Source organism: Centrocercus urophasianus, unplaced genomic scaffold (genome assembly GCF_019232065.1).
Source record: "Centrocercus urophasianus isolate 14NV4802_14NV808 unplaced genomic scaffold, USGS_Curo_1.0 seq_14, whole genome shotgun sequence".
Lineage (NCBI taxonomy): Eukaryota > Metazoa > Chordata > Aves > Galliformes > Phasianidae > Centrocercus > Centrocercus urophasianus.
The window spans coordinates 23736154-23758351 of NW_024884586.1; the positions used below are offsets into that span (position 1 = coordinate 23736154).

The window sequence follows — 22198 nt, forward strand, 5'->3', positions numbered from 1 at the left end:
CTGCACATTTCTGCCATATTTTAGGAAACTCAGATTCTTGTGCATTTTTCTTCTCTGCATATATGCAATACTGTAAAGAAAAGTTTTACTGTCATATGATCATAAGCAATTAACAATCAGTACTGTTCAATATGTGTAGGGATTAGTAAAAGAATTATTTTCTTATAATAATGCATTTGAAGTGTAAGATTAAGAGCATTTTAGTCTTGTCGAACGTAATACAATAGAAATTTTATGGATGTGATATTTATAAATTGGAAAATAGGCAATTGCTTGAATTTGGATTTTCGCAGAGACTCTAGATGGACGAGTAATGTATGAAAGCGAGATTCATTTCCTAGTTTAATACTGAAGTGATTGATTTTGCAGCAGGCAAAGCTATTAGACAAAAATAATCAGAATTCATTAATCTGAGAATGAATCAAGTGTATTTCTCTCTGGTTTTGGTTAATTGACTTAATTTAAGCTAAATATTTAAGTTACTCAAGAGTTTTCAAATGCATCTATTTGGTCCCACTTATAGCATGTCTTAGAGCTTTTTAGAAATCAAGAATAGAAGGGCCGAGATTCTCCAGGTTATTTCAGTGTATAACTCCAATTTAGATGTAGTTTTATTTGACCCTGTGAATATGACTCCTGTTCAGTCACCCAGTTTCATCATTGCTATGCTTTTGGAAATGCCACTACTAAACTGGACCATTTTTGTAATCATTTTTTTGCATTTTCTCATGCTTAGGTTTCAGTCTTCTAGATATATTATTTTTATATCTATTATGTTATTCACTAAGATTACCGTTAAAGCATTTGTCAAGGATTGTATGATTTATTTAAAAAAAACCAACATTTTAAGGTCCCATATATGAAACTGTAAATGTAAAATTCTCACATGCCAAAAATGTTCAACTATATGTACATTCACTACACTGTTGTTAAGGTCCATAGCTGATTATGAAAAAAATGAAAGCTGAAAATAGCTAACATATAAAATTTCTAAATCATTTTGTTGAAAAAAATCAAACTGTTCTTTTTGAAATAATTCAGCTTTCAATAGGTTTTAATATAATTTGAAGAATCTAACATCTTTTCTAGACTGTGAAGACCCACTATTGGTATTTTTATGACAGATGAAGCAGTGAAATTTATATTCAAAGAATTTTTACATTCGGTCATTCTAAACTGTTAATATTTATTTTTATGTAAGGACCTATGCAAATTTTGAAGCTGACAGGCATTTGTAATTGTTTCGAAGCCATAGGATTTCTTTTTCCTATTAGATATGCCTAACCAAGATAGGGCATTGTGCTACAAAACAGGAGAAAGGCAGAATTAGGAAATGGATTTTGGAATGAAATTAAAGCGAGATTCTCTATGTATTAAGCTCTGTGCACTGTATGGCTTTAAAAAAAAAAAAAAAAAAAGAGGTTATTTAGAAAAGAACATTCCTTTGCTATGATTTATTCCATGTGCATTATCTAGCTCCATTACTGAAGTTAAATATTTGAAAGTTGCATTACTTTTTCCAATGTATTTGAGGACTGGTGAGGAGCTCACTCTCCTATACTTTTTCAAGAAACAGGATAGTTGGATGTTTGCGATGCCACTCAGTCTTCTTGGAAGAAAAAAATGAGGGATGGAGGGTAAATATCAAGTAATTTGTGTCAGGTGTATGCTCCAAATGAAAGTCCATCAATCATTTTTGGCCCTTTAGTGCAATGATTATCATTTCAAAGACGCAGGAGGACATTAAAGATAATGGCTTTTCTGTTGTCTATTATCTCTAACAGACTTCACATAATTATTAACATGTGTTCCCATTTAAAAAGAGTGTCAATATTTTGAGTGAATTGCATTTTTTTTAACTGAAAGGGATATGTCTGTCAGCAAGTTTTTTGTCCATCTAACTAAATGAGGAATTTAAATTAATGAACTTTGTGTTTCCGCAAGAAGAGCAGTTATTGCAGAAAATGTTGGATGCTTTGCAAGGTTGAAACACGACTGTCTTCAACATTCTGCATAAGATAATAAACAGCATGCAAACTTAAGTAAAAGTAGCAGAATGCTAGTGCACACTCTTACAAGGCACTCTCCCTTTCTTTTTATGATTTGGGCTGTGCTGAGAAGAATGAATACGGCATTTCTTACTTACCGCAGAGCTCCTCTGTTGTGTAGGATGGGAAAAGTATCCATGAGGGGTAAACATCTATCTTTGTGGTTCTGTTTGTTTTTATGGTTTTGGTAGGAATAAAGAAAATGAATTAAGTTTTTTGCCAGCTTTTTTTTTTTTTTTTTTTTTTTTTACCACTTTTGTCTTGAAACATTGCCAGTTGCTTGACATTTAGAAAATGGATAAAAAAAAATTTCTTCATCCGATAGATGAAGTTAGAGAAGTTTAGTTAGAAATACACATCTTAAAATACTAAAAACATGGATAAGATCTTAAACTGATTCATCCAAGTAAATATAAAATAGTTAAATATGGCTCTTCTTTGATAAGGCATAATATATGGTCTTAAGGTTCTGAAATTTTATTGGTAGTCTTGGGGTGTTTATGTAAAAATGCTGGAGGGACATATTTGCTTCTTGTGCAGGATATTCCTCCTCCATTTGAACAGGGTTTCAGCAGGCTACTTATGGGTCCAGGCTATTGACTTCACTATAAAAGTTAATGAGAAGGAATGAAGGAAAACACTCTGATATCTAGAACAGCTTTTTAGCTTATGGTTTCTCTCACAAAATTTAAATATTATGGAAAGAATCCTTGCACCAGCAGGAGGAAGGATTTAGCTCTTAATCACTAAAGTAAACTGAATCTGTGCTGCACCAGTAAGTGTCGTGCACAGAATGTAGACATTAAACTTAGACAAAAGTGGGTCTGCCATATAATATTGAATGAAATATGTTTCTTGCTACACTAGAGAAACACATTTTAAGAGGAATGACAGATTACTTTATGAATGTATTGAAGCTTCACTATGTCTCTACTTTTACATTGTATGATAAATATTGAAAGGTATAAAAGAGACACTTGTCTAAAGCAGATCAACTAACTTAATAATGTTAAAAAACATTCTGGGAACACCACATTGAGCAAATAATGTTACGGGTCAGTGAATTAAATGAACTAGCATTGGCACTTACAGTTTTGTCCCTGAGCCATTAGATGCTGCATCCATTACACCGACACATTCATCGTCTGGGAGCGGCAGGCAGCTGGCAAACCCTGCCAGCTGGCATAGCAGCATCAGCTGCCGTCAGCTGGATCTTAGCTGCTTGCCTGTCACTGCCAGCTAAAAGCAAGTCACAATATGCTGAGAGGTGAGCAGTGATTTGTCTTTTAAAAGCATAGACTAAATAGTTCAATGCAGTCTTTACAAACTTCCATTTTATTTGCCTTATGGTTTTTATGAGCTGGAAAACTGAAGAATTTTTTGTATCTCCTTTCCATTTAGAATTCATACACACATGTAATTCCCTTCAGTGGCTCCTCCAGAATAAGCATTATTTGGTGTGAAATGGCTATTTTGGACAATATGTTCTGGTTTAGTGCTGATTTTTCTAGATGCACATTAGTTTTAAAGTTTGTAACAAAAGTCCTGTATAATTTCCCAATATTATGACTGCCCAGTTTGAGCAATTCTGTTGTCTTATTTCTATTTGCTCTCTAATGAATAAAATATTAGCCTCCATTTAGAGATTTCACGTTGTTGAAGCCATTTCAGGTAGTCAGAGTCTAGTTTGATGGCTGGTAATTGTGACCATGTGTACATTTGTCTAAAATGCCTGTTAATATACTGTTGGTTGGATGTTTTAAAACATGAATCTTTACTTTAGCTTTTAAAATTATAGGAGCTCTTCTCTAAATTTACTGTACTAGTCTTCTAAGGAGTAAGTCTTGCTAAGCAATGGAAGTTAGTTTGATTACATTTAATAATATTTTAGCATTTAAAAATAACAGATTTATTTGAAATGTCATACTGTCTATAACGGCTGTAGCCTGGAACGATTTTGTCTCAAACTAGGCATATCTAAATAGGGTTTATGACAACCTATGAATTTGCCCCTGAACAAGGTCAACTTGGAGGTCAGTGAATGCAATACAAATTGCATACTAGTCAAGCCTGTAATTATCCCTGTACGAAGTTAATGTGTTGAGGAGCTCAGCAAATTCACTTGAAGTTTCAGAAATGGCCATGATAAACTGAGTAGTTACTTATAGTAGTTACTCTGAAAAATTGCAGTTAACAGGATGAAGTACTTAGAGAGTGTTCATTTCTTGTAACTTGTAGCCAAGTCACCATGTATAATTATGTATTCTGAGAGTTAGGGGCCTGATTTTGTTTTTTCATTTGAAGAAAATATTTTAAATAGTGTAAAAACAGTATTCCTTTGTTGATGTCCAGTATAATTGCTGCAAATTTAACCTTCAAAGTCTCAAATTCCCAATTTTGGCAGATAATATGTGACATCCATTCTAACATAATTTCATTAAATTAAGTTTCTACCAAAGACATAAAACAAGATTTTTGTCTGATTTTTGTTGAAGACAAAAGCCTGTATTTGTACTTACTCATATCCTGTCCAATTTCACAACCCTACAAGTAGTAACTATGTTTTTTTTCTGGAAAAAATGTTACTATTGCTTCTCTTTTTCCTGTATTTTCAGCTACAACTTCTATATAGGTGAATAACTAGGTAGCAGCACAGTTAAATGTTCCTAAGTCTTATAAAACCCATGGGAAACGTTTAAATTAGTATGAGTTTTATCATTTAGCTGTCTGTAATGTGAACATCTGTAACAATATCGGAGGGAAAGGAAACTGTTAGCAAAGTAGCATTTGTTCATTTGCATTACAAATTAAGCCAGCTGCTAGAATATGAACGTTTTCTTATTTTCAAGAACTTCACGTCTGTGTTGCATTTTGTGATGTGATTATCTTATCTTGCTTAAAAAATAAATCAAAATTGCACATACAAATAGTGCAATCACGATGGGGAAATTTTGTTCAGAATACAAGTTTCACATATCATATCTGTCTCTTCTGACATCTGAACTACATTTCTAAAATCCTGACAGTTTTCCTGTATGACTTTATTTATTTTACTGATCAATATCAGTATCACTAATTTTAATCAGCAGGTTAATCAGCATAACTTCCTCAAGGTTTCCCTGATCTGATTTCCTTCTCTTCTCTCCACTCAACATCTGAAAGATTACAGCCTAAATGTTAGTTATTATACTAACAAGTATCTGTTACCCAAACTATGAACAAAACTCTAATTCATTTGGATTGTCAAAGGGGAGGAAGAAGCACAGTCAGACACAAGTGAAAGGAATCCTTTCAATAACCCATACTGATCCAGAAGGAGTGCTGGGAAGTGCACGAGAAAACATATCTCCAATTCTCTTTGGTCAAGAGATGAATCTCTGTCAAACAGAGTAAAATGTACTCTTACTGAAAAATCAACTCTGAGATAAACGAAGGCATCTGTAATGTACTCTGAGTATCTAAAGAATACTCTGAGAGACTGGTCAGGTACTGAAATGGGCTGCCCAGGGAGATGGTTGGATCACAGTCCCTGGAGGTGTTCAAGAAACATTTAGATGTTGTACTAATAGACATGATTTTAGTGGGGAAATATTGGTAATACGTGGATGGTTGGACTGGATGATCTTAGAAGTCTTTTCCAAACTTGGTAATTTGATGATTCTATGATACCTTAGTTTTGCCCCAGTGAGCTTAAGGAGACGGGTTAAAAACTATCTTCCAGAATAAGGATTTGATGCACTTTCAGTTTTACTTCTTAATAGTGTGCTTCAAGTAAGAGCTGATGTGGTGAGAATTAAAGCTTACATATATCAGGTATTCATTAAAGTGCCAAGCTCAAGATGAGATAGACTCTACTGCTTCATTTATTAAATATGAACGTTTCGAGAAACATTCAATTTAACTCAAAGTTATGTGAGTTTATGGGAATGAAGAATCTGCAGAATGTTTATTTGATCTCAGATAATTTTGAATTATCTTTCTAGATTATCAAATTGTTGGATGGAAAGCGATCACAAACTGTGGGAATTTTAATATCCAGTTTGCACCTGGAGATGAAGGATATTCAACAAGGTAAGCAGTATGTATGATATATACATAGTATCATACATTGTATATACATTGTATACTATAATGTATGATATATACATAGATTTTTTCTCATGGGACCACTCAGAGAATTTCTTACAGTATGTACTTCAAGTATGGTCCCCTTTATTGTATCTGAAGAATTCTTCTTCCAGCATATTCCTGTATAGGTAAAAGTTTCAACTAAATAACCAGAAGCAAATTTTGGTACAACTCCTGTCCCTTTTCAGTTCATATGTCACTTTCAGTACAGTGTTTTCTCAAGGTGGTTCCATATTCCTGCACACCTTTTGCTTAAGCAAGTTTCACATGGACAAAAACTCAATATTGGTTTTCTATACAAGTTTTTAGGACTTTAAACATGCTTGTATGCGTTTGTTGAATATTTGCATTTTGTTTCATTAGCAACATGAAATGCACATTTGAAACTGATGCAGCTACCATGCAGCAATCAAGAAGATAATTACTGCATGGCATTTTTGAAAGCATTGGGCTACTCGGTGTATAAATTCCATCACTGGTAGAAATTATCTGAGTTTGGCACTACAACTGTAGAGAAATGAAGATTTTTCAGAACCCTGGGGTAATTCAGATTCTGCTTATGTTCTGGATTTTAAAAGATATTGTTTAAGGATAATGTTTATTTCTTTTTCACATTAAAAAAAAAGAAAATATCCACCATTTAAAACAACTGCTGGAAGAATTCAAGTTGATGTCTCCTTTTTGCTATTGTTTTCCTTCCATCACATGCAAATGCTGAGTAGAGTGTTGAGATGCTGCTGGCATTGATTATTGTTAATTTCAGAAGAGCCTTTGAGCATCTAACACTTTAAAAGCACAAGGGCTAACAGATGGCTTTTGGATTGGAGGGGAAAAAAGAAGAAGAAACAACTTTATGCCTGCCAGTATTGTGTGAAAGGTATTAGAATGAGATGGAGAAAAAATATTAAATATTAAAGATCTGAATAATTTACCGTCAGGAATTATAGCAGCATAGGATAGGATAGCAACTGCAATATAAAAACAGGGTAGTTCTTATAGTATTCAGAAAGGCTTTCTGTTTTCCATGCCATTATGTTCTCCTAAAATAAGGCATTGTGAATGCAACATACATATCTGTAGCTATCTGTCAGTTTGCCATTCTTCTGCAGCTTTTGAAGTCCTCAGGCCAATTTATGCCCAATTTAAGATAAAAGCATAAATATTCAAAATGTTTTTATGTATATACACTAGCATTTAAGTTTGAATAAGCAATGAACTTTTGAAGCTTTCCTCTTTGCTGTGTATGCAGAGCATTGTGGAGCTGTTTGAGTGCACAGCGGTGAGCTAGTTAAAACTACAGCTCCCTGAACTGTGTACAGCGTATGGGCTGTTTCTGTCTGCAGAACAGAACTACTCTGATTGTAGTTGTAGACACTGTTAATATAGTCCCACAAGTTAAATGAAAATTAGAGTGTTGGTAGAAAAGAGAAACGGAAACAAGTGCTGCCACTGAAGAAAAGTTTGTAACTCATCACCCTCTCTATTCTGAGAGGTAGCAAATGACTGGCCTGTCACCACGTGTGTTGCTCAAGGCACCAATAGGATATGCAGCTGCTTGGTTATGGGAACAGCTAGGAGATTAAAAAAAAAAGGGGGGGGGGAGGGGATTTGGGAATACAGCTTATGGACATCTAAAGAAAAAATAGGAAATATTCAAACTAGTATGAATGGCTCTAATCGAGATCTGTGGATAGATAGAGGTGTAGATTCTGTCTTGGGAACAGACTCAAGGAAAGCATCTACATCTGTTCTGTAGAAAGAACCTTTAGAAATGTGTACTATAATGAAGACAACAGTATATGTAATGCTTCTAGTGTCTACTTATCCCATATTATCTGTTTAATTTAGTCTCTATGAAGTCCTGTCTATTGGCAGACAAATTCTTTAAGAGCTGCTATAGTTAGTAACAAAAACAGGCCATGATACACTCTTGACAACATTTTACCCAAAAAAGAATATTATCATTTGGTACAGAATGTCAAAAGGTGGTTGTTTTGGATTATTTTATTATTATTATTTTTAGAAAGTAGAGTTAAAAATGGTTACCTTTGAGAAACTTGATAATTAAGCACTCATCCCTCTTTTCAAACCACATTACATTGCATAATTTGGTACACAAGAGGGAGAGAGAAGTTACTTGTCTTTTCCAGCTTGCAACAGAGAATTAAAAAACTTGAAAGAAATGGAATTGGAATGCCAAAAAAATAAAAAAAAAGGTACCTAATTTTATTTCAAGTTGTTTTGACCATGTTTCTTAAAAATCCATGTAGAAATGAATTTACTGTCTATAACGGACTAAGTGGCAGTTCTAGGAAAACTGTCCCCAAATTACTTAGTGAAGAATTGCGATATGCACACAGAGGAATGCAAAAATTAGAGAATCGCGAGGAAAACAAGAATAGTCACAAGAAAAAAAAATATGTATTTCCCTAAAATGCTGTGGGACTTCTGCATTTGTAGGAATATTCTCTCAGACTGGAGTAAATAGCTTCACAGCATATTCTTTAGATAGCTCAGCAGTGCAAAACAAATCAGTGGCCATATCTGGCACACAGATGTTTCACTTCGCATTTGATAATGAGCCAGATGCCACAGTTTAGGAAGAGAATCTCTCACACGTGTTTGTTTGAGGGAATGAAGTTCATCCTTTGCAGATAAATTTAAATTCTTGCTGTATCTGAGTATCATCTAGGGAGAAGACAGGGTAAAATTGAATCAACATTTTGTGTAGTACTGGCACTTATATGATGCAGAAGGAAAGTTTATGTTACTATGCTGCACCTGTCAAGATACACAGTATTTAGTAGGGGGAAGAGGAAGAGTAATCCTTCCCACCTTGTGTTGCAATATTCTGAGAACACTAACAAATTTTAATGATGAATCTGGTACTGAAGATGGTAATATAGTTTCTTGTTAGACTACTATTAATAATATTATTTTCTTGAGCCAAAGAAACAGACAGAATATCTGTCTGTCTCAGTAAGCTTTATTGAATCTGCATTTATATTTTAAAATCAAATAGAGATAATAATAAAGTTGTGCATAGGCTTGATATTATTATTTTGAAGTCATTGTTTCTGTGGTGTTGTTTTTTTTTTTTTTTTTTTTTTAGAGATGATGAATAGTGGAAATCAGCTGTTAGGTGTGGAACATGCTATAATATTACACATTGACAGTAGTATAACTCCTTTTCACATCCGTGTACTTCTGCCTTACTTTTTCTGTCATTGTTCAGCTGAAACACAACAGCTTGAGAGACAAACTTGTGTCTCAAGACTACTTGTGTGGCTTTGCTGTTAAAATATTATGACTCACTCCATAGTGAGAAGATTCAGTTTTGTTTCTAATGGGAAATACTGTTTATAAATGTATGCAAAGACCCTCTGTAGGTCCCAACCGCTTATTGACCAATGTTCCATTACTCAAGCAGTTCCCTGTGTAGTAGTCAGTAAGTGGCTGGGACCCACAGAGGATCTTTGCATACATGTATAATCAGTATTTCCCATTAGCAATAGCAGTAGACTAGAAAGCAAATAATAATAATCTTTTCTGTAATTTAGGTCATCTGGGCTGACTTCCCATGATAGTTGTTCAGGAGGACAGTCACAAAATTGAGAGGCAGCCCAGATGAAAAACAGTTTTAGTAACAGAAAGCAGGATGTAGATAAAATTTAGATGCCTGTGTTGAAAAGAGTGATTCTCTCAAATCAATCCCTACTCCCATAATACCTACTTTTTTTTTTTCACTAAACTTGCAGAGCACCAGAAGTTCTGCTTCTGTGTATTGCTGGTAATAATTCATTGTCTAATACCTCCTATTTCCATTAGAACAGATTAATTAGCTGTTCTTACATACTGGCATGTTTTCTTAGGGACCAAATCAATGAAATGCAATGGATCACAAAAGATGCATGCTTTATAATCCATTACACTATTTGTGACTAAAAAGTGCTGTTTTAATTCATGCAAAACAGCTGCAGGCTTTGCTTGCACATTTGCCCAGGGAAATGTTCAATGTAGTAGCACTTTAATGGTGCCAGAACTTAGCTTGTATGGCAAAGAAAAGAGAAAGTTGAAGACTGATCTTTGGCATTATGACTAAATGTCATAGTGACTAAAAAATAATTTTTATTTCCTAGGCTTTAAGCAATTAAGTGTCATGACTAAGATTCTATGTATTAAATCAGAAGAGCACTGGACAACCTATGATAGCATGTATGGAGACCTAGTGTGTTTATTGTGCATTTGAAACATACTTGTGTTCACAGATAATGTGAACTATGCAGAGACACATTATGCTTTGAAGATAGTAGAGAACATAAATCACATTTAGATGGAATGGATTAAAATCGATTTTGTTACAAAACCTGGCTTGTGCCGTCTGCTTTTGTATATTTGTCTTTATGGGAAATTCTGGTGATGGACAATGCAAGTAACTGCTATGCCAATATACTTCAATATTTTTTCATGTTGCAGGGGACCAATTATCTAGAAAGAGCACGATTATAGTACTGTTGTGCAATGGTAGTCTTCTATGTAGTCTTCCTTCACTGAGAGGTCATGCCAGTTTATATAACTGGGCTACATATCCTGCATATTCCTGATGCAATATATGGCTTATGGCACATCTAAGCTGTAAAGAACAGTATCATTTTTAATCAGGCAGTTTTCTCAACACCCCATGGTCTATCTGTGCCTTAAATGCACCGTGCAAAATATTCTTCCAGAGCAAGTCTAATCTGCAAACCTTAGTGTGCTCAGAATTTCTGAATCCCCACCTGTGTTTTAAGCATATCACGTGGCACAAATGACTTCATAATTCTTTTCCTCCTTATATTTTGAAAATATCTCTGTTCAAGGATAGATGCTTTTGGAGTCTTTCTTACTTGTACTAAATGAAAAGAATGCTAGGACATTTCACCTAAAGCATTTGTGAAATGGGAACAAAGATTTATAAAAGTTAAAACTGTTCTGAAATTGTGTGACTTTTTCCTCTATACAGAATACATGCTTTCTATGCATTCTATATATTATGTACAAAGCACAGAGATGACTCCATACCCATCTCAGAAGCAGGGAAGTAATTTCCTTTAAAAGTTGTTTTCTTTGTTCTGGAAAATTCACAACATATGTTTTTGTGCATCTGCCTTGGGCATCCAGTCTAATGTGGGTAGGCTAACTTTAGTGCCAGAGTCTTTTGCTCGCGTCTTCTTGCTTGCAGCAGTTGCGTTTTCTTACTCTTCCAAAGCTACAGCTTGCATGTAGTGCTTCTTAGTACTGTGTATTTTAATGTTTTTGTGTTACATTATAGTTAAATGTTGGAGAAAATCTTTAAATGAGTTCAAAACACCAAATCAGTCAGAAGTAAACTGGAACAATTTTGATATTTTAGGCAGTTTTGCAAAACGGGTATTTCTATTTAGCTGTCACAATCCCTTTCTAGTTGACTAGATCAGTAACATTTTCATTTAGCTGTCCAGGTGATAGGCTTCATGTTCACATGATATTAAGCCTTACTGTGCAGAATATAGTACATTAAAAAGTCAGGTACTTCAGGCAAATGAATGAAATTTTGTCAAGCGCTTTTTATTAAAATAGCATATTTCTGTTCTATCATTAGAGGTCAGTTAAGATAAATTCTTCATATTTCATAGTTTAATTGTCATTTTAAGTGTTTTAATACTGCTAAGTATATGTAAGTTCTGTCATCAGGAATTAAATCCTGATTTAACTGAAATGTGCATAATAGGAGTGAGGCTGTATATCAGAGACAGTCTTAAGACTGTTGGCATTTAAGCAAGTTAAGAAGAGATACCTTTTTATGTTTGATCTTTAAGATCTACTTTTGTATGTAGACTGCAGACAGTATGCTTTAAGTTCTCAGCTTTTCTTTGGTTTACATTTTTGAAGTGATAAAATAGAGTATGTGAAAAATCTGTGCTGGTAGGGAATCTGTTTTTTACAGTTAGATACGTTTTTAAAAGAGTCTGTTAAAGCCTTTGGTAAAAGTTTATGTTTGAAGCAATACTCTTAGTATGTGAAATGTAGTTGGCAAGTATTTTTATGTGTGCTTGTTAGTTTGAATGCATGATGCAGATCTGTTTTTTGTCCTAGCTGACGGTTATTATATCCTAATGGGTGCAACCCTGCACTAATGATCCTTGTGTATATAAATTCTTCTTGTTGTGAGCAGACACCATAGGCCACATAAAAATGTTTGCCTCAATTTCCCTGCAAGAAAGGATCTCAGAAACCAGACTTGGCCAAGTAACAGATTTTTTAAAGGTAGAGGAACCCAATAAAATTACCAGCTTTTCACAGCATGAGTCTACTTCCTTTTGACATATTGTGAGGTGTAGGTGAAATATTCTAACTGAACTGACAGTGTAAGGAAGACAGCTAACTAGAAAGCAAGATAAAAGTAAAAAACACCAATGATGATTGATATTGTAATCGCTATTAATTGTTTTGGAGCCTCTTTTGTAGATTTGTGATAATTCACCTTTATTACTTACACTTATATGAGTCTTGATATAATGAAATGTAATACATTTAAGTGTCATGATTAAATTCACAGTATCTGGAAGAGGGTTTTGAAAACTTATTTTATCTGCATATTCATATTAATTTTTAATTATATTAAAATACACATGATTAAAGCTTGGCTTTGTTTTTAACTGAAAAAATAAGAAGTTTTCTTTCAGTTCTAAGAAAAGAAAGTAAAATAATTAGTTTCTTTGATCTAGTGTAATAGGCTTTTTTCATCTGCCCCAAAGTTAATTTACACAGCATACTGTGAATGTACTGCACACGCTTATTTTAAGAATATGAAGAATATCAAGACACCTGTGAATTGGGGGGATTCCTTCCAGCTTTTAAAATCAATGTGCGCGTGGGTTTGTTTTTTTTTTTAAATGACCAATTTTTGTAATTTTACATTTTCATTTTTGTGTTCCGCAACAAATGCATTTTATGTTAAGCTTGATCAGCTTGAGTGTAAAGAGCTAGAAGGACAAAAGGAAAGAAAGATTAAATAAATGAGTCTGCTGTAGATTTTGGCAGTACTTCTGACTTTTTGGAATTGTGACCCTACATGTAGTAACATCCTGAGATGTCAAACTATCATTGAATTAATACAGCTAGATTTTTAACTGTGCCCCATCTGCACGGGTATTGCCAGTAATGTGCTAACTTATTAGATTCCATTTTACTGGATTAATTTCAATCATTTTGGCATAGAAAACAGTTTCTCATGTCAGTTGGAACCAACACTGTTTTCTTAGATCCGTTGTTAAGGACCGAAGTGTTAATCAGAATTTAGCACTTTGTGATTTGGGAGCCTTTTTTGATAGATGTGTGACAGTTAGATGTACAAATCTTGATGTTCTTATTGTGCCTTTTTGTTGTTGTTTTTTTTTTTTTTTCCAAACTTTTTGCTAATCCTAATAGTTCTGTACTTAAAAGATTTATTCTTTCTTATGTTTTGCATTTCTATTATTAGTTAAACTTATCTCCTATTAGATGCTTTTCTGAACAACTCAGTAATAATATTTTTTTCTTCATAAGCAGATTTCAGAGTACCCCAAAATAGGATGTAGAGAAACCACAATAGAAAAATGTTGAACTAAATATATGTATTTAAAAGTCCTAAAAATTAAATGTATTAGACTGTGAAATCCATTTTCCAATAGTTTTTCCAGTTTCTTTGGTTCTATTAATATTTCATTGGATAATGCAAAGGATAATTAAATTTGTGAACTGTCTTGCTAGGGCCAACAGATGATCTCATAGATTCAGTCAATAATTATTTTTCTTTATAAACAGAATTTGGTTTAGCTCTGTAGCTTGGGTTTTATGTTTGGTTATGCTCTTGGGGTTTCTTCAACCTTTGAAATAAGACAAAAATAGCTCAGGATAGTGCTGGTCTTTTCCCCTGATATTGCCTCCTTCCACATAATTCTTTACTTCTAACCAAGAGGTAAAGTCAACAGATTGAATCATAACTGACAGGCAAAATTTTAAAGCATTCTAAATGTCACTGGACCTTTTAATAAAATTAATTAGTCTGACACAGAGAAAATTTACTAGCCAGCTGGTTAATTTCACAATATAAAATCATGGGATAGATGGAAAAGCAGGCGAAAGCTTATTACTTTTAAATAATTATTTAAAGATGTGTTCCTTGGCCCTTTTGAACATGGATTGTGAATACGGCTAGAACTTTTAAAATCTTCTAAATTCACAAGTAGTCAAGTTTCCCTGAAGAAATCTAGTCTTGTTGAAACTTCAAGTTACCAAGTACTTGAGAAAGAATGTGTCTCTGATTTTGCAGAAAACTGGTGAAGGCCTTAATCTTGATTTTTTTTTTTATTTTCTTTTTTATCAGTGTTCCCAGTAACACTTAAACATAGATCAGTTGTTTGGAAATTGTGCCTAATCCCTTTATGAATTCTGATGAAATGGTGCTCCAGATAAGTAAGACATCCAAAAGTATTCGTCTGCCATTGTGCATATTTTAGCTTATGGGAATTCTGCACTAAAGAGCACCAAGTGCCAATACTTTTGCCTAAACTGTAGTGGAATCTGCAAATATTAGAAGCACCTAATACTGTATAATCCAAATGTAGTAGCACTTGGAAGTAATTTGGTAATGGGGATTAATTTGTTGTTGGAAAGTACACTTTAGGCGTCTGCATAAGATTTAGAAATCTTTATCTGGAAATTTTCTTGTAGGTAATTTTCTGATGGATGAAGTTAACTCAAATGTGAAATTCTCTGTGAAGATAGTTTAAAATCTGTAATACAATCTAAATTTTCTTGCAAGGTTATCTACTTGTCTAAATCCCAAGACTGCTAGCTGCAAGATAAACAGATCTCCCAGTTTTCATAATTCTGATTCCCATGCACACAGGGACAATTTAAATGTCCCAACTCAGTTCCTTTCCATCCAGCCTTCTATGGTACTGTGAAATCTGTGCTGCTCATTGTCTGATATCTAGTGTTCCCAGACTGGCCAGCCACACAAGAAGCTGAACACTTGGCAGGTTGTAGCTTTGACTGCTGAATGTACTGGAGAGTAGAACTCCATTCTCCTGGGACAGTTTATGATAAGTTCTTGTCTGAGTGCTGCAATTTAAAATCAGAACGAAAATGCAATTTGAAAGTAGTAAGATATTAACTGGACATAAATATGTCCTTTAAGTAGGTCAGATCTCTTTCATATTTTTCAGGAAACAAGATTGAATTTGCAGTATGTTTTCTACCAACTAATTTGTGATTGTATCCCATACAGCTATTCTGTGTGTTGATGACTCCGTAGTAGATTTGGAAACACTGGAAGCGCTATATGAAAATGTAAGTAGGTTGAGATATGCCAGTGGTTAATCACCATATCTTTCAGAAATTCAGATATGCAGCAAGTTAAGTTTTATTTTAAGTTGTAGTTTTTGACCAGAGACCTTATGTAGGACAAGTCTTTAAGGAGTTTAACAATAATTGGATAGGCAAAATCAAAAGATACCTAATGAGATACATATTTCTCTAATTGGCTTATTTCTTAAAAGTCAAACATCAAACCAGGGGCCTGCTTTTGGAGCTGGGAGAAAATTATGTAGTTGCAAATGATGTAACAGTAACAAAGGTTGATACACCTATCACTTGTCTCTTCTGCACTACCTGAAAAATACTGTCCTTACTCAAGACCTGTTGCTTGTGTGCTGAGTTCTCTAATTCAAGATGTTAGTGGCTAAAACAGTTAGTTCAAGCTAGTGCATTGCTGTTCTGACAAGTTGCTCTACAGATACTGTTTGTTAATTTAGGCTGTTTGACTCTAAAGTTGTATACAAGAATGCATTTACACTTGGTTGAAGAAATACCAAAGCTACTTCTGAGATCTAAGCGCTTTGAAGCATCCTGTAGCAATATTTGCAGGGCTACATTCTATAAGTCAGTGCTAGCTCATGGAACCTCAGGAGCCTCACTCTTTTGCACATTCTAATTGTGTTTGAAAATATAATTATTTGCAGAAAAGCAAGTAAATTAGCAATTTACTATTTCGTTAAAAATTAGTTATTAATCACTTTATATTAACTCACTCAGAGAGCACAAAAGGATGAACTGGAAAAAATCGAGCAATATTATCAGACTTCAAAAGAGGAGGAACTGAAGCTTCTGGATAAACCAGAACAGTAAGTTGTCTTTTTTTTCTTACTATTTTATTGCTATGTAGTGTGTGGTCCTTGGGTGATATGTTTAAAAAGGATTTTGATACAGTTTTTTGCTAGTTAATTTTAAAAGCTTTTCTGTATTTCAAGCATGACGTGAAGTTTGTATTTGTCACTTTTTCCAGACATTCACAGGTATACTAGATCTACCTGAGCATCAGAACTTATTAAATATGCAGTCTTGATTCAATAAAAAATTCTATTTCCATTCTCTCATTTATAAAAACCTTGATTTAAGGCAAAATTAGCATCCCGTGAAAGCAGGGCCAGACTGATTTTTGGTTGTTGATACTTGGAAGATCTCCCCAGATAGAGGGTTTTGGAATGTCATAGAATCAGAATCATAGAATCGTAGAATGGCTTGGATTGGAAGGAACCTTAAAGACCATTGAGTTCCAACCCCAGTGAAGCAGGATCATTCATATATATATGAAAGTAGGTAGGCATATACTTTTCTGCCCCTGTTAATATGGAGGTAGTGATATCCACTTGTTCCTTTTGCTCTTTAGAATTACAGTGGTGCTCATGCAAATCTTGTAAGAATGAGAGCAAAATATTGTGCAGTTCCAAAGAATCAAAGAACCATAGAATGTCTTGGGTTGGAAGAAAACTTAAGGATCATCCTTATCCACATTGTGAACAGGGCTCCACCTACTGGATCAGGCTGCCCAGGATCCCCTCCAACCAGACCTTGAATGCCTTCAGGAATAGGGCACTCACAGCGTCTCTGGGTAGCCTGTGCCAGAGGCTCACCAATTTCTGTGTAAAAAATGTCCTCCTAAGATCTAATATAAATTTCCCCTCTTTTAGTTTTAATCCATTCTCCCTTGCCCTATCGCTATCTATCTGTGTAAAAAGTCCTATGCTCAAAACAAAATCTACGCTTAAGATAAACTGATAGAAGACCTGATGATTTCACAGTTTGTCCACTGTGACTTTTGTGAGCAGTGAGAAACGTTGGGATGAAATGATTTTTAGGTGTTGCTCTTGCTGTTGTACACTGTTGACCAATGTAAAAATCATAAAATGGTAGTTCTGAATTCTATTTTAGTGCTTGTATTTAATTTCAGATTTAAGCCTCACAATGGTGTCTGTCTTCTATTGTTTTGCTGCTTTTCCCTATTTTTTTTCCCTATTTTTCCATCCTCTCCTAATCACAGCAGTTTACTTTGATTTCTCCGCCACTTTGTACCTTTTCTCTCTCTTTTTGTCTTTTCTTCTCTCTTTGAGAGAGAAGAAAAAAAAGAGGTAAGAAATTTTTAGTGCTCCTTAAAAGGAACATCCTTTCTGAAAACTCAGCAGTTCAACTGCTGCTGGTTTAGTTGTCAAAGTCAGCCTCTAAGTCAGCCTAAATGTCAAATTGGAGTTTTATTGGAACTGTGTATGCATATTAACTCCATAAAATGTTAAAGACAGAAAAATGCAAAATTGTAGGGATGGTTAAAATAATTTGCTAGGGGACGTAAACCTGATGTGTTTAGTAAGGATCAGAACAAAAAATGCAAAGTAAACTTTTCATAAATGGTTGTGAATACTAGCCATTCACATTCATATACTGAAAACATTGACTTGAACTCACTAAAGTCTTACAGAAGCCATTGCCGTTTTAAAATGGCTTGGATTCACAAACAAAAAGAAAGCATTACTGGTATCACTAATGCTCTCCTGCACATGTGATTTTGATCTGTTTTATAGCATATTACACTTGCTGTTGTTGGCACAATCTGTAAATAAATCTCAGCAACGTGACAATATTCCCCTAACTTATGCTTCATAATAATACTTATTAAAATGCTAATATTCATTAGCACAATAAAAAATTATATGAATATAATATGGATAATGGCCACAACATGGGGCTTTCCTAGCAGGATACAGATGCTTTAGCTTGTTTCCAAAAAGATCCTGTTAGTTATAATATAATCTCTGAAGTCTTTGCTACTGTGGAAGAAATAACAATTAAGGAAATGGTAGCAAAATATGGTACTGAACAGTTCTGTTTTATATGTAGTTTTAATTCAGAAAGTAGTGGACTATTAATAATTGCAAATAAAATGAAGCTTTCTGTCCAGTTAATGCTATTTGGTTGACTTTTGCACACGAATAACTTCTATTTACTTCAGTTTAAATCCAACTGTTTTCCTTAGGAGTTTGAATAATAAGATGCAACTTTTTCTAGCCCACCAAAATTTCTTAATTTTATATTCCTCAAATCTGAATAAATGTGAGCTGATGTATAGTTTATGACCATAGAAACAGCATACTTTATTTCTCTTCTGAAATAATATTTTGTTATACTAACTACATGAAAATATGCAGGACTTTGAAAGTACTTTCAAGTCTTCTGTTATAAGGTTCTGGTAGGATAAAAGAATTCTAAATGAATGTATTTTTTATTTACAATTTCTGCAGGAGTAAATGGACCTCACACAGATGAATTACAAAATCTCTGTTTTCTTTAGGCAATGAAAATTGTAGCAATGAGAATCCATAATTATGTGACAGTCATCTCATTGTAACTTTAAGTCGAAAGCATACTTTCCTCATTTTAAAATTCCAAAACTGATTGAATTAAAAGTATTCTTTTTTTTCTGAAAAAGCTCTGTCCACATGAATGTGGTGGTTTATCTTTGATAGCCTCAGGTTTAGTAATTGCGAACATAGATTCCTCTTTGTGATATATTTTGGTTACAACTGTTCAGTCAGGATATTTACAGTGAATACTTTGAATTCCAAAATCTGGATACATTTTCTTGTTATGCTAAAGGTTTTAATTCTCAGCATAGTTCTGTAGTATTCAAAGACTGGAAAAGTAAATGAAAGTCCCTTTTTCAAGGAAAGACAAGAAAAGAAAATGCATTATTTTGATTTTTAAATGTAAAATGTTGGAATGTATGTATGTCAGAACTTTTGTGGAGCAGTTGGGGCTTTTCTTCCTTTTGTTTTTCTCACATGGATTACTTATAAAGTATCCTCTTTTTTTTCTTTTTTTTTTTCTTTTTCTTTTTTCCTGGCAATACCATTCATTCCCAATAGGAAGCATTTTTATTAATAACAGCTTGGCATTTCTTTTTTTCCCACTGCTTCAATGCAGGAGCCAAGGCTGGCCTCCCCAGTCCTTCTTTCAATGGATTTTCTCATAAGGCAAGAAAGAAAAAGGAAAAATGATAGCTAGTTTCACACCATCCACAGGTGGATGTTACAATTTTTTTTACACACTCACTGTGTATTGAGCAACGTTGCACGCATTAGGCATTGTAAAATATATTGATATTAGTTATTATAAAAAAAGAAATAGTTTGAAGAAATCAGATGAATTGCTTTAAATAATTAAAACAAATTTAATAATAATTCAAGCTAATAGTAGTTCAGTAAATGTCCCAGAGTTCAGTAAGGTAAAAGAATCCTTAAGCCATCACATTAAAGGGAATCTAGGAATATCTGTAGACAGGAGAATACAAGAATTCTTTTGTAGTGATATTGGACCTAAAGATTTCCTCGTGTGTTTCAAAAAAGCAAATGTAGAACTGAAATCCTTGACACAAAACCCACAAAGTAAATTATGCAAACCTTGTTATTTTAAGAAATGTTAAAGTTTCTTGTATTATTTAGTCTAACTCTTAAATTTTAAATTAAAGAAGCAAAATGGAAATAATTGTTTGTATCTTTGAGTGCTTTTGTTTTGTGATATTTGACCTGAAATTGTTAAATATACTTTTATTTATTTTTATTTAAAGAGCTAAAAGAAAAAAAGCTGGAATAGTCATGAGAAGAGTGGGTAGATGAGTAGGAATAATGAACAGAAACAGAAAGTAACTTTACTGAACAGTGGAGAGATGGATAATTTGCTAGTATTTGAGAGTTAAATACACAGGTATGTGCATTACAATAAAGCAAGCTGCTATATAATTGGAAGCATGGTGCAAATTAGTAAAAGACAATTGTGATTGAGCATCAGAAGAGATTTCTTGGTAGACATTCTGTATTATGAAATAACTCTGTAAAAATATGTTGAGTTCTGTATTGCTGGGCATGTTTTTAAGTGAAGCAAAAAGCACACGAGTAAAAGCAGTAAATAGATTGTGATTCCCTAGCCTTTTTTTTTCTTTGTGTTATGATTCCTCTTGTTTGCTAGACATGACATTTGTGATAAATAGTGGGTTAGTGTCATAAGAGCCAGTGTCTTGCATTTTTCTTCATATAAATAGGACCGCTAAACACACAACATAAAAAACACTAAGCATAAAGAATATAGCAATTATAAATTCTGTGAGAATTATTTTGACAGATTGTTGAACATTGCAGGTATGTATTTTATAGTACAACAGTTTTAATTCATTATGTACTTCACAGATATGAAATGCAATGATTCATTGGTATTCTTCTTTGCTGGTTTTTTTTCGCAGATTTTTATACGAATTATCTCAGATCCCCAATTTCACAGAACGAGCTCAGTGTATTATTTTCCAGTCAGTTTTCTCTGAAGGGATAACATCAGTTCACAGGAAAGTTGATATCATAACTCGTGTTTCCAAGGTAAGTCCTAATGGGAAACTAAACAAACGGTATTATATCCTGGCCAGGATGTTACTTTATTTTATTTTTTATTATTTATTATGTGAACAGTGTCTTTTGAACAACTTTTCTGCCATAAGCTACCCGTGCTCTATCCCTACTTTTATCCATATTTTTGCACATTCTGGTAATAAAAGTAGTTACTTAGTGTTACCTTTCAAAAGGAGACATAAATAAGAAAGTGGCTTTATTTGAGATCAGGAAAGAGGCATTTCTCTCAGTTTACTTAAAAAGAGCTCACATGACAATTGATTTTTTTCAGTGAGAGTCAGATTCAGATCTTGGCTGATAAGATAGATGTCTTCGTATGGAAATTAAAATAATTTATTAATTCTTCACTGTGTTTCTAGATTTCATTTTTCTTTTAAGGCATTGAAATTTTGTCCTTAACCCTGTCACATCTGCCCTAACTATGAACTGAAATGTGGATTTTCAGAGCATGAGAACCAATGAGAAACAGGCTGAATATGACCAAGTCTAACCCAATGGCAGCAAAAATAACATATCTTCATTTGACTGCATTGTGTAAACTCATGACAAACCATTTTGTCTCTAAGATTTTTTAAAGGGTGTTTAGTAATCTATAGTGAAACTTCCTCCATTAATCTTTTTGTCATCTGCATAGTATATAATGGTATATAATTTACCTCATGTGGATTAAGTTAAAGATAGTATCTTAGGCGGCTTTAGTCTAATAAATTCTTCTCTTAAATATTTGATTCATATACCAGTTTTAGATTCTTTTCCTTGTAGCATACATGAGAAACAAAACATTGTCTAGCAAAAATAAAATTTAAAAAGCTTTGTCATATGAGCAATTAAGATTTCTGTGCCAACAGATAATTCAGACTAGTATCCGTTTTCCAGGCTTTGCTGAACATGACGAGTGTAAAGGAGATTTTAGGTTTGATTCTGGCATTTGGAAATTACATGAATGGTGGGAATAGGACTCGAGGTCAAGCTGATGGATTTGGTTTGGAAATACTCCCCAAACTAAAGGATGTCAAAAGCAGAGTAAGTACTCATTTTCTCTTAAGAACTACTTAAATTATCTCCCTGTCAGAAGTTAATCTTGTCTCACTTCTTACCGTTTTCTGCTTGAACGAATGAAGCATTTTTGTACTATATTCTAGTTTCTTTCTCTCAAGATTTTATCTTTTTCTTCTGCACATATGCATGTCTCCATCATCTCCTATTTCTCCTGTTCAATACCACTAAGAATAT

The 22198-nt window shown here is 33.7% G+C and overlaps 1 protein-coding gene across 1 annotated transcript in view; it reads left to right on the forward strand.

Annotated features, from left to right (window-relative positions):
* FMN1 (formin 1) overlaps window positions 1–22198 on the forward strand; it is a 115432-nt gene that overhangs the window by 44449 nt on the left and 48785 nt on the right. Inside the window, exons 6-10 of the mRNA XM_042814592.1 lie at window positions 6032–6119; window positions 15469–15530; window positions 16275–16363; window positions 20806–20935; window positions 21842–21988. Of these exons, the coding sequence (XP_042670526.1) occupies window positions 6032–6119; window positions 15469–15530; window positions 16275–16363; window positions 20806–20935; window positions 21842–21988 (516 nt within the window). The remainder of the gene's footprint in view (window positions 1–6031; window positions 6120–15468; window positions 15531–16274; window positions 16364–20805; window positions 20936–21841; window positions 21989–22198) is intronic.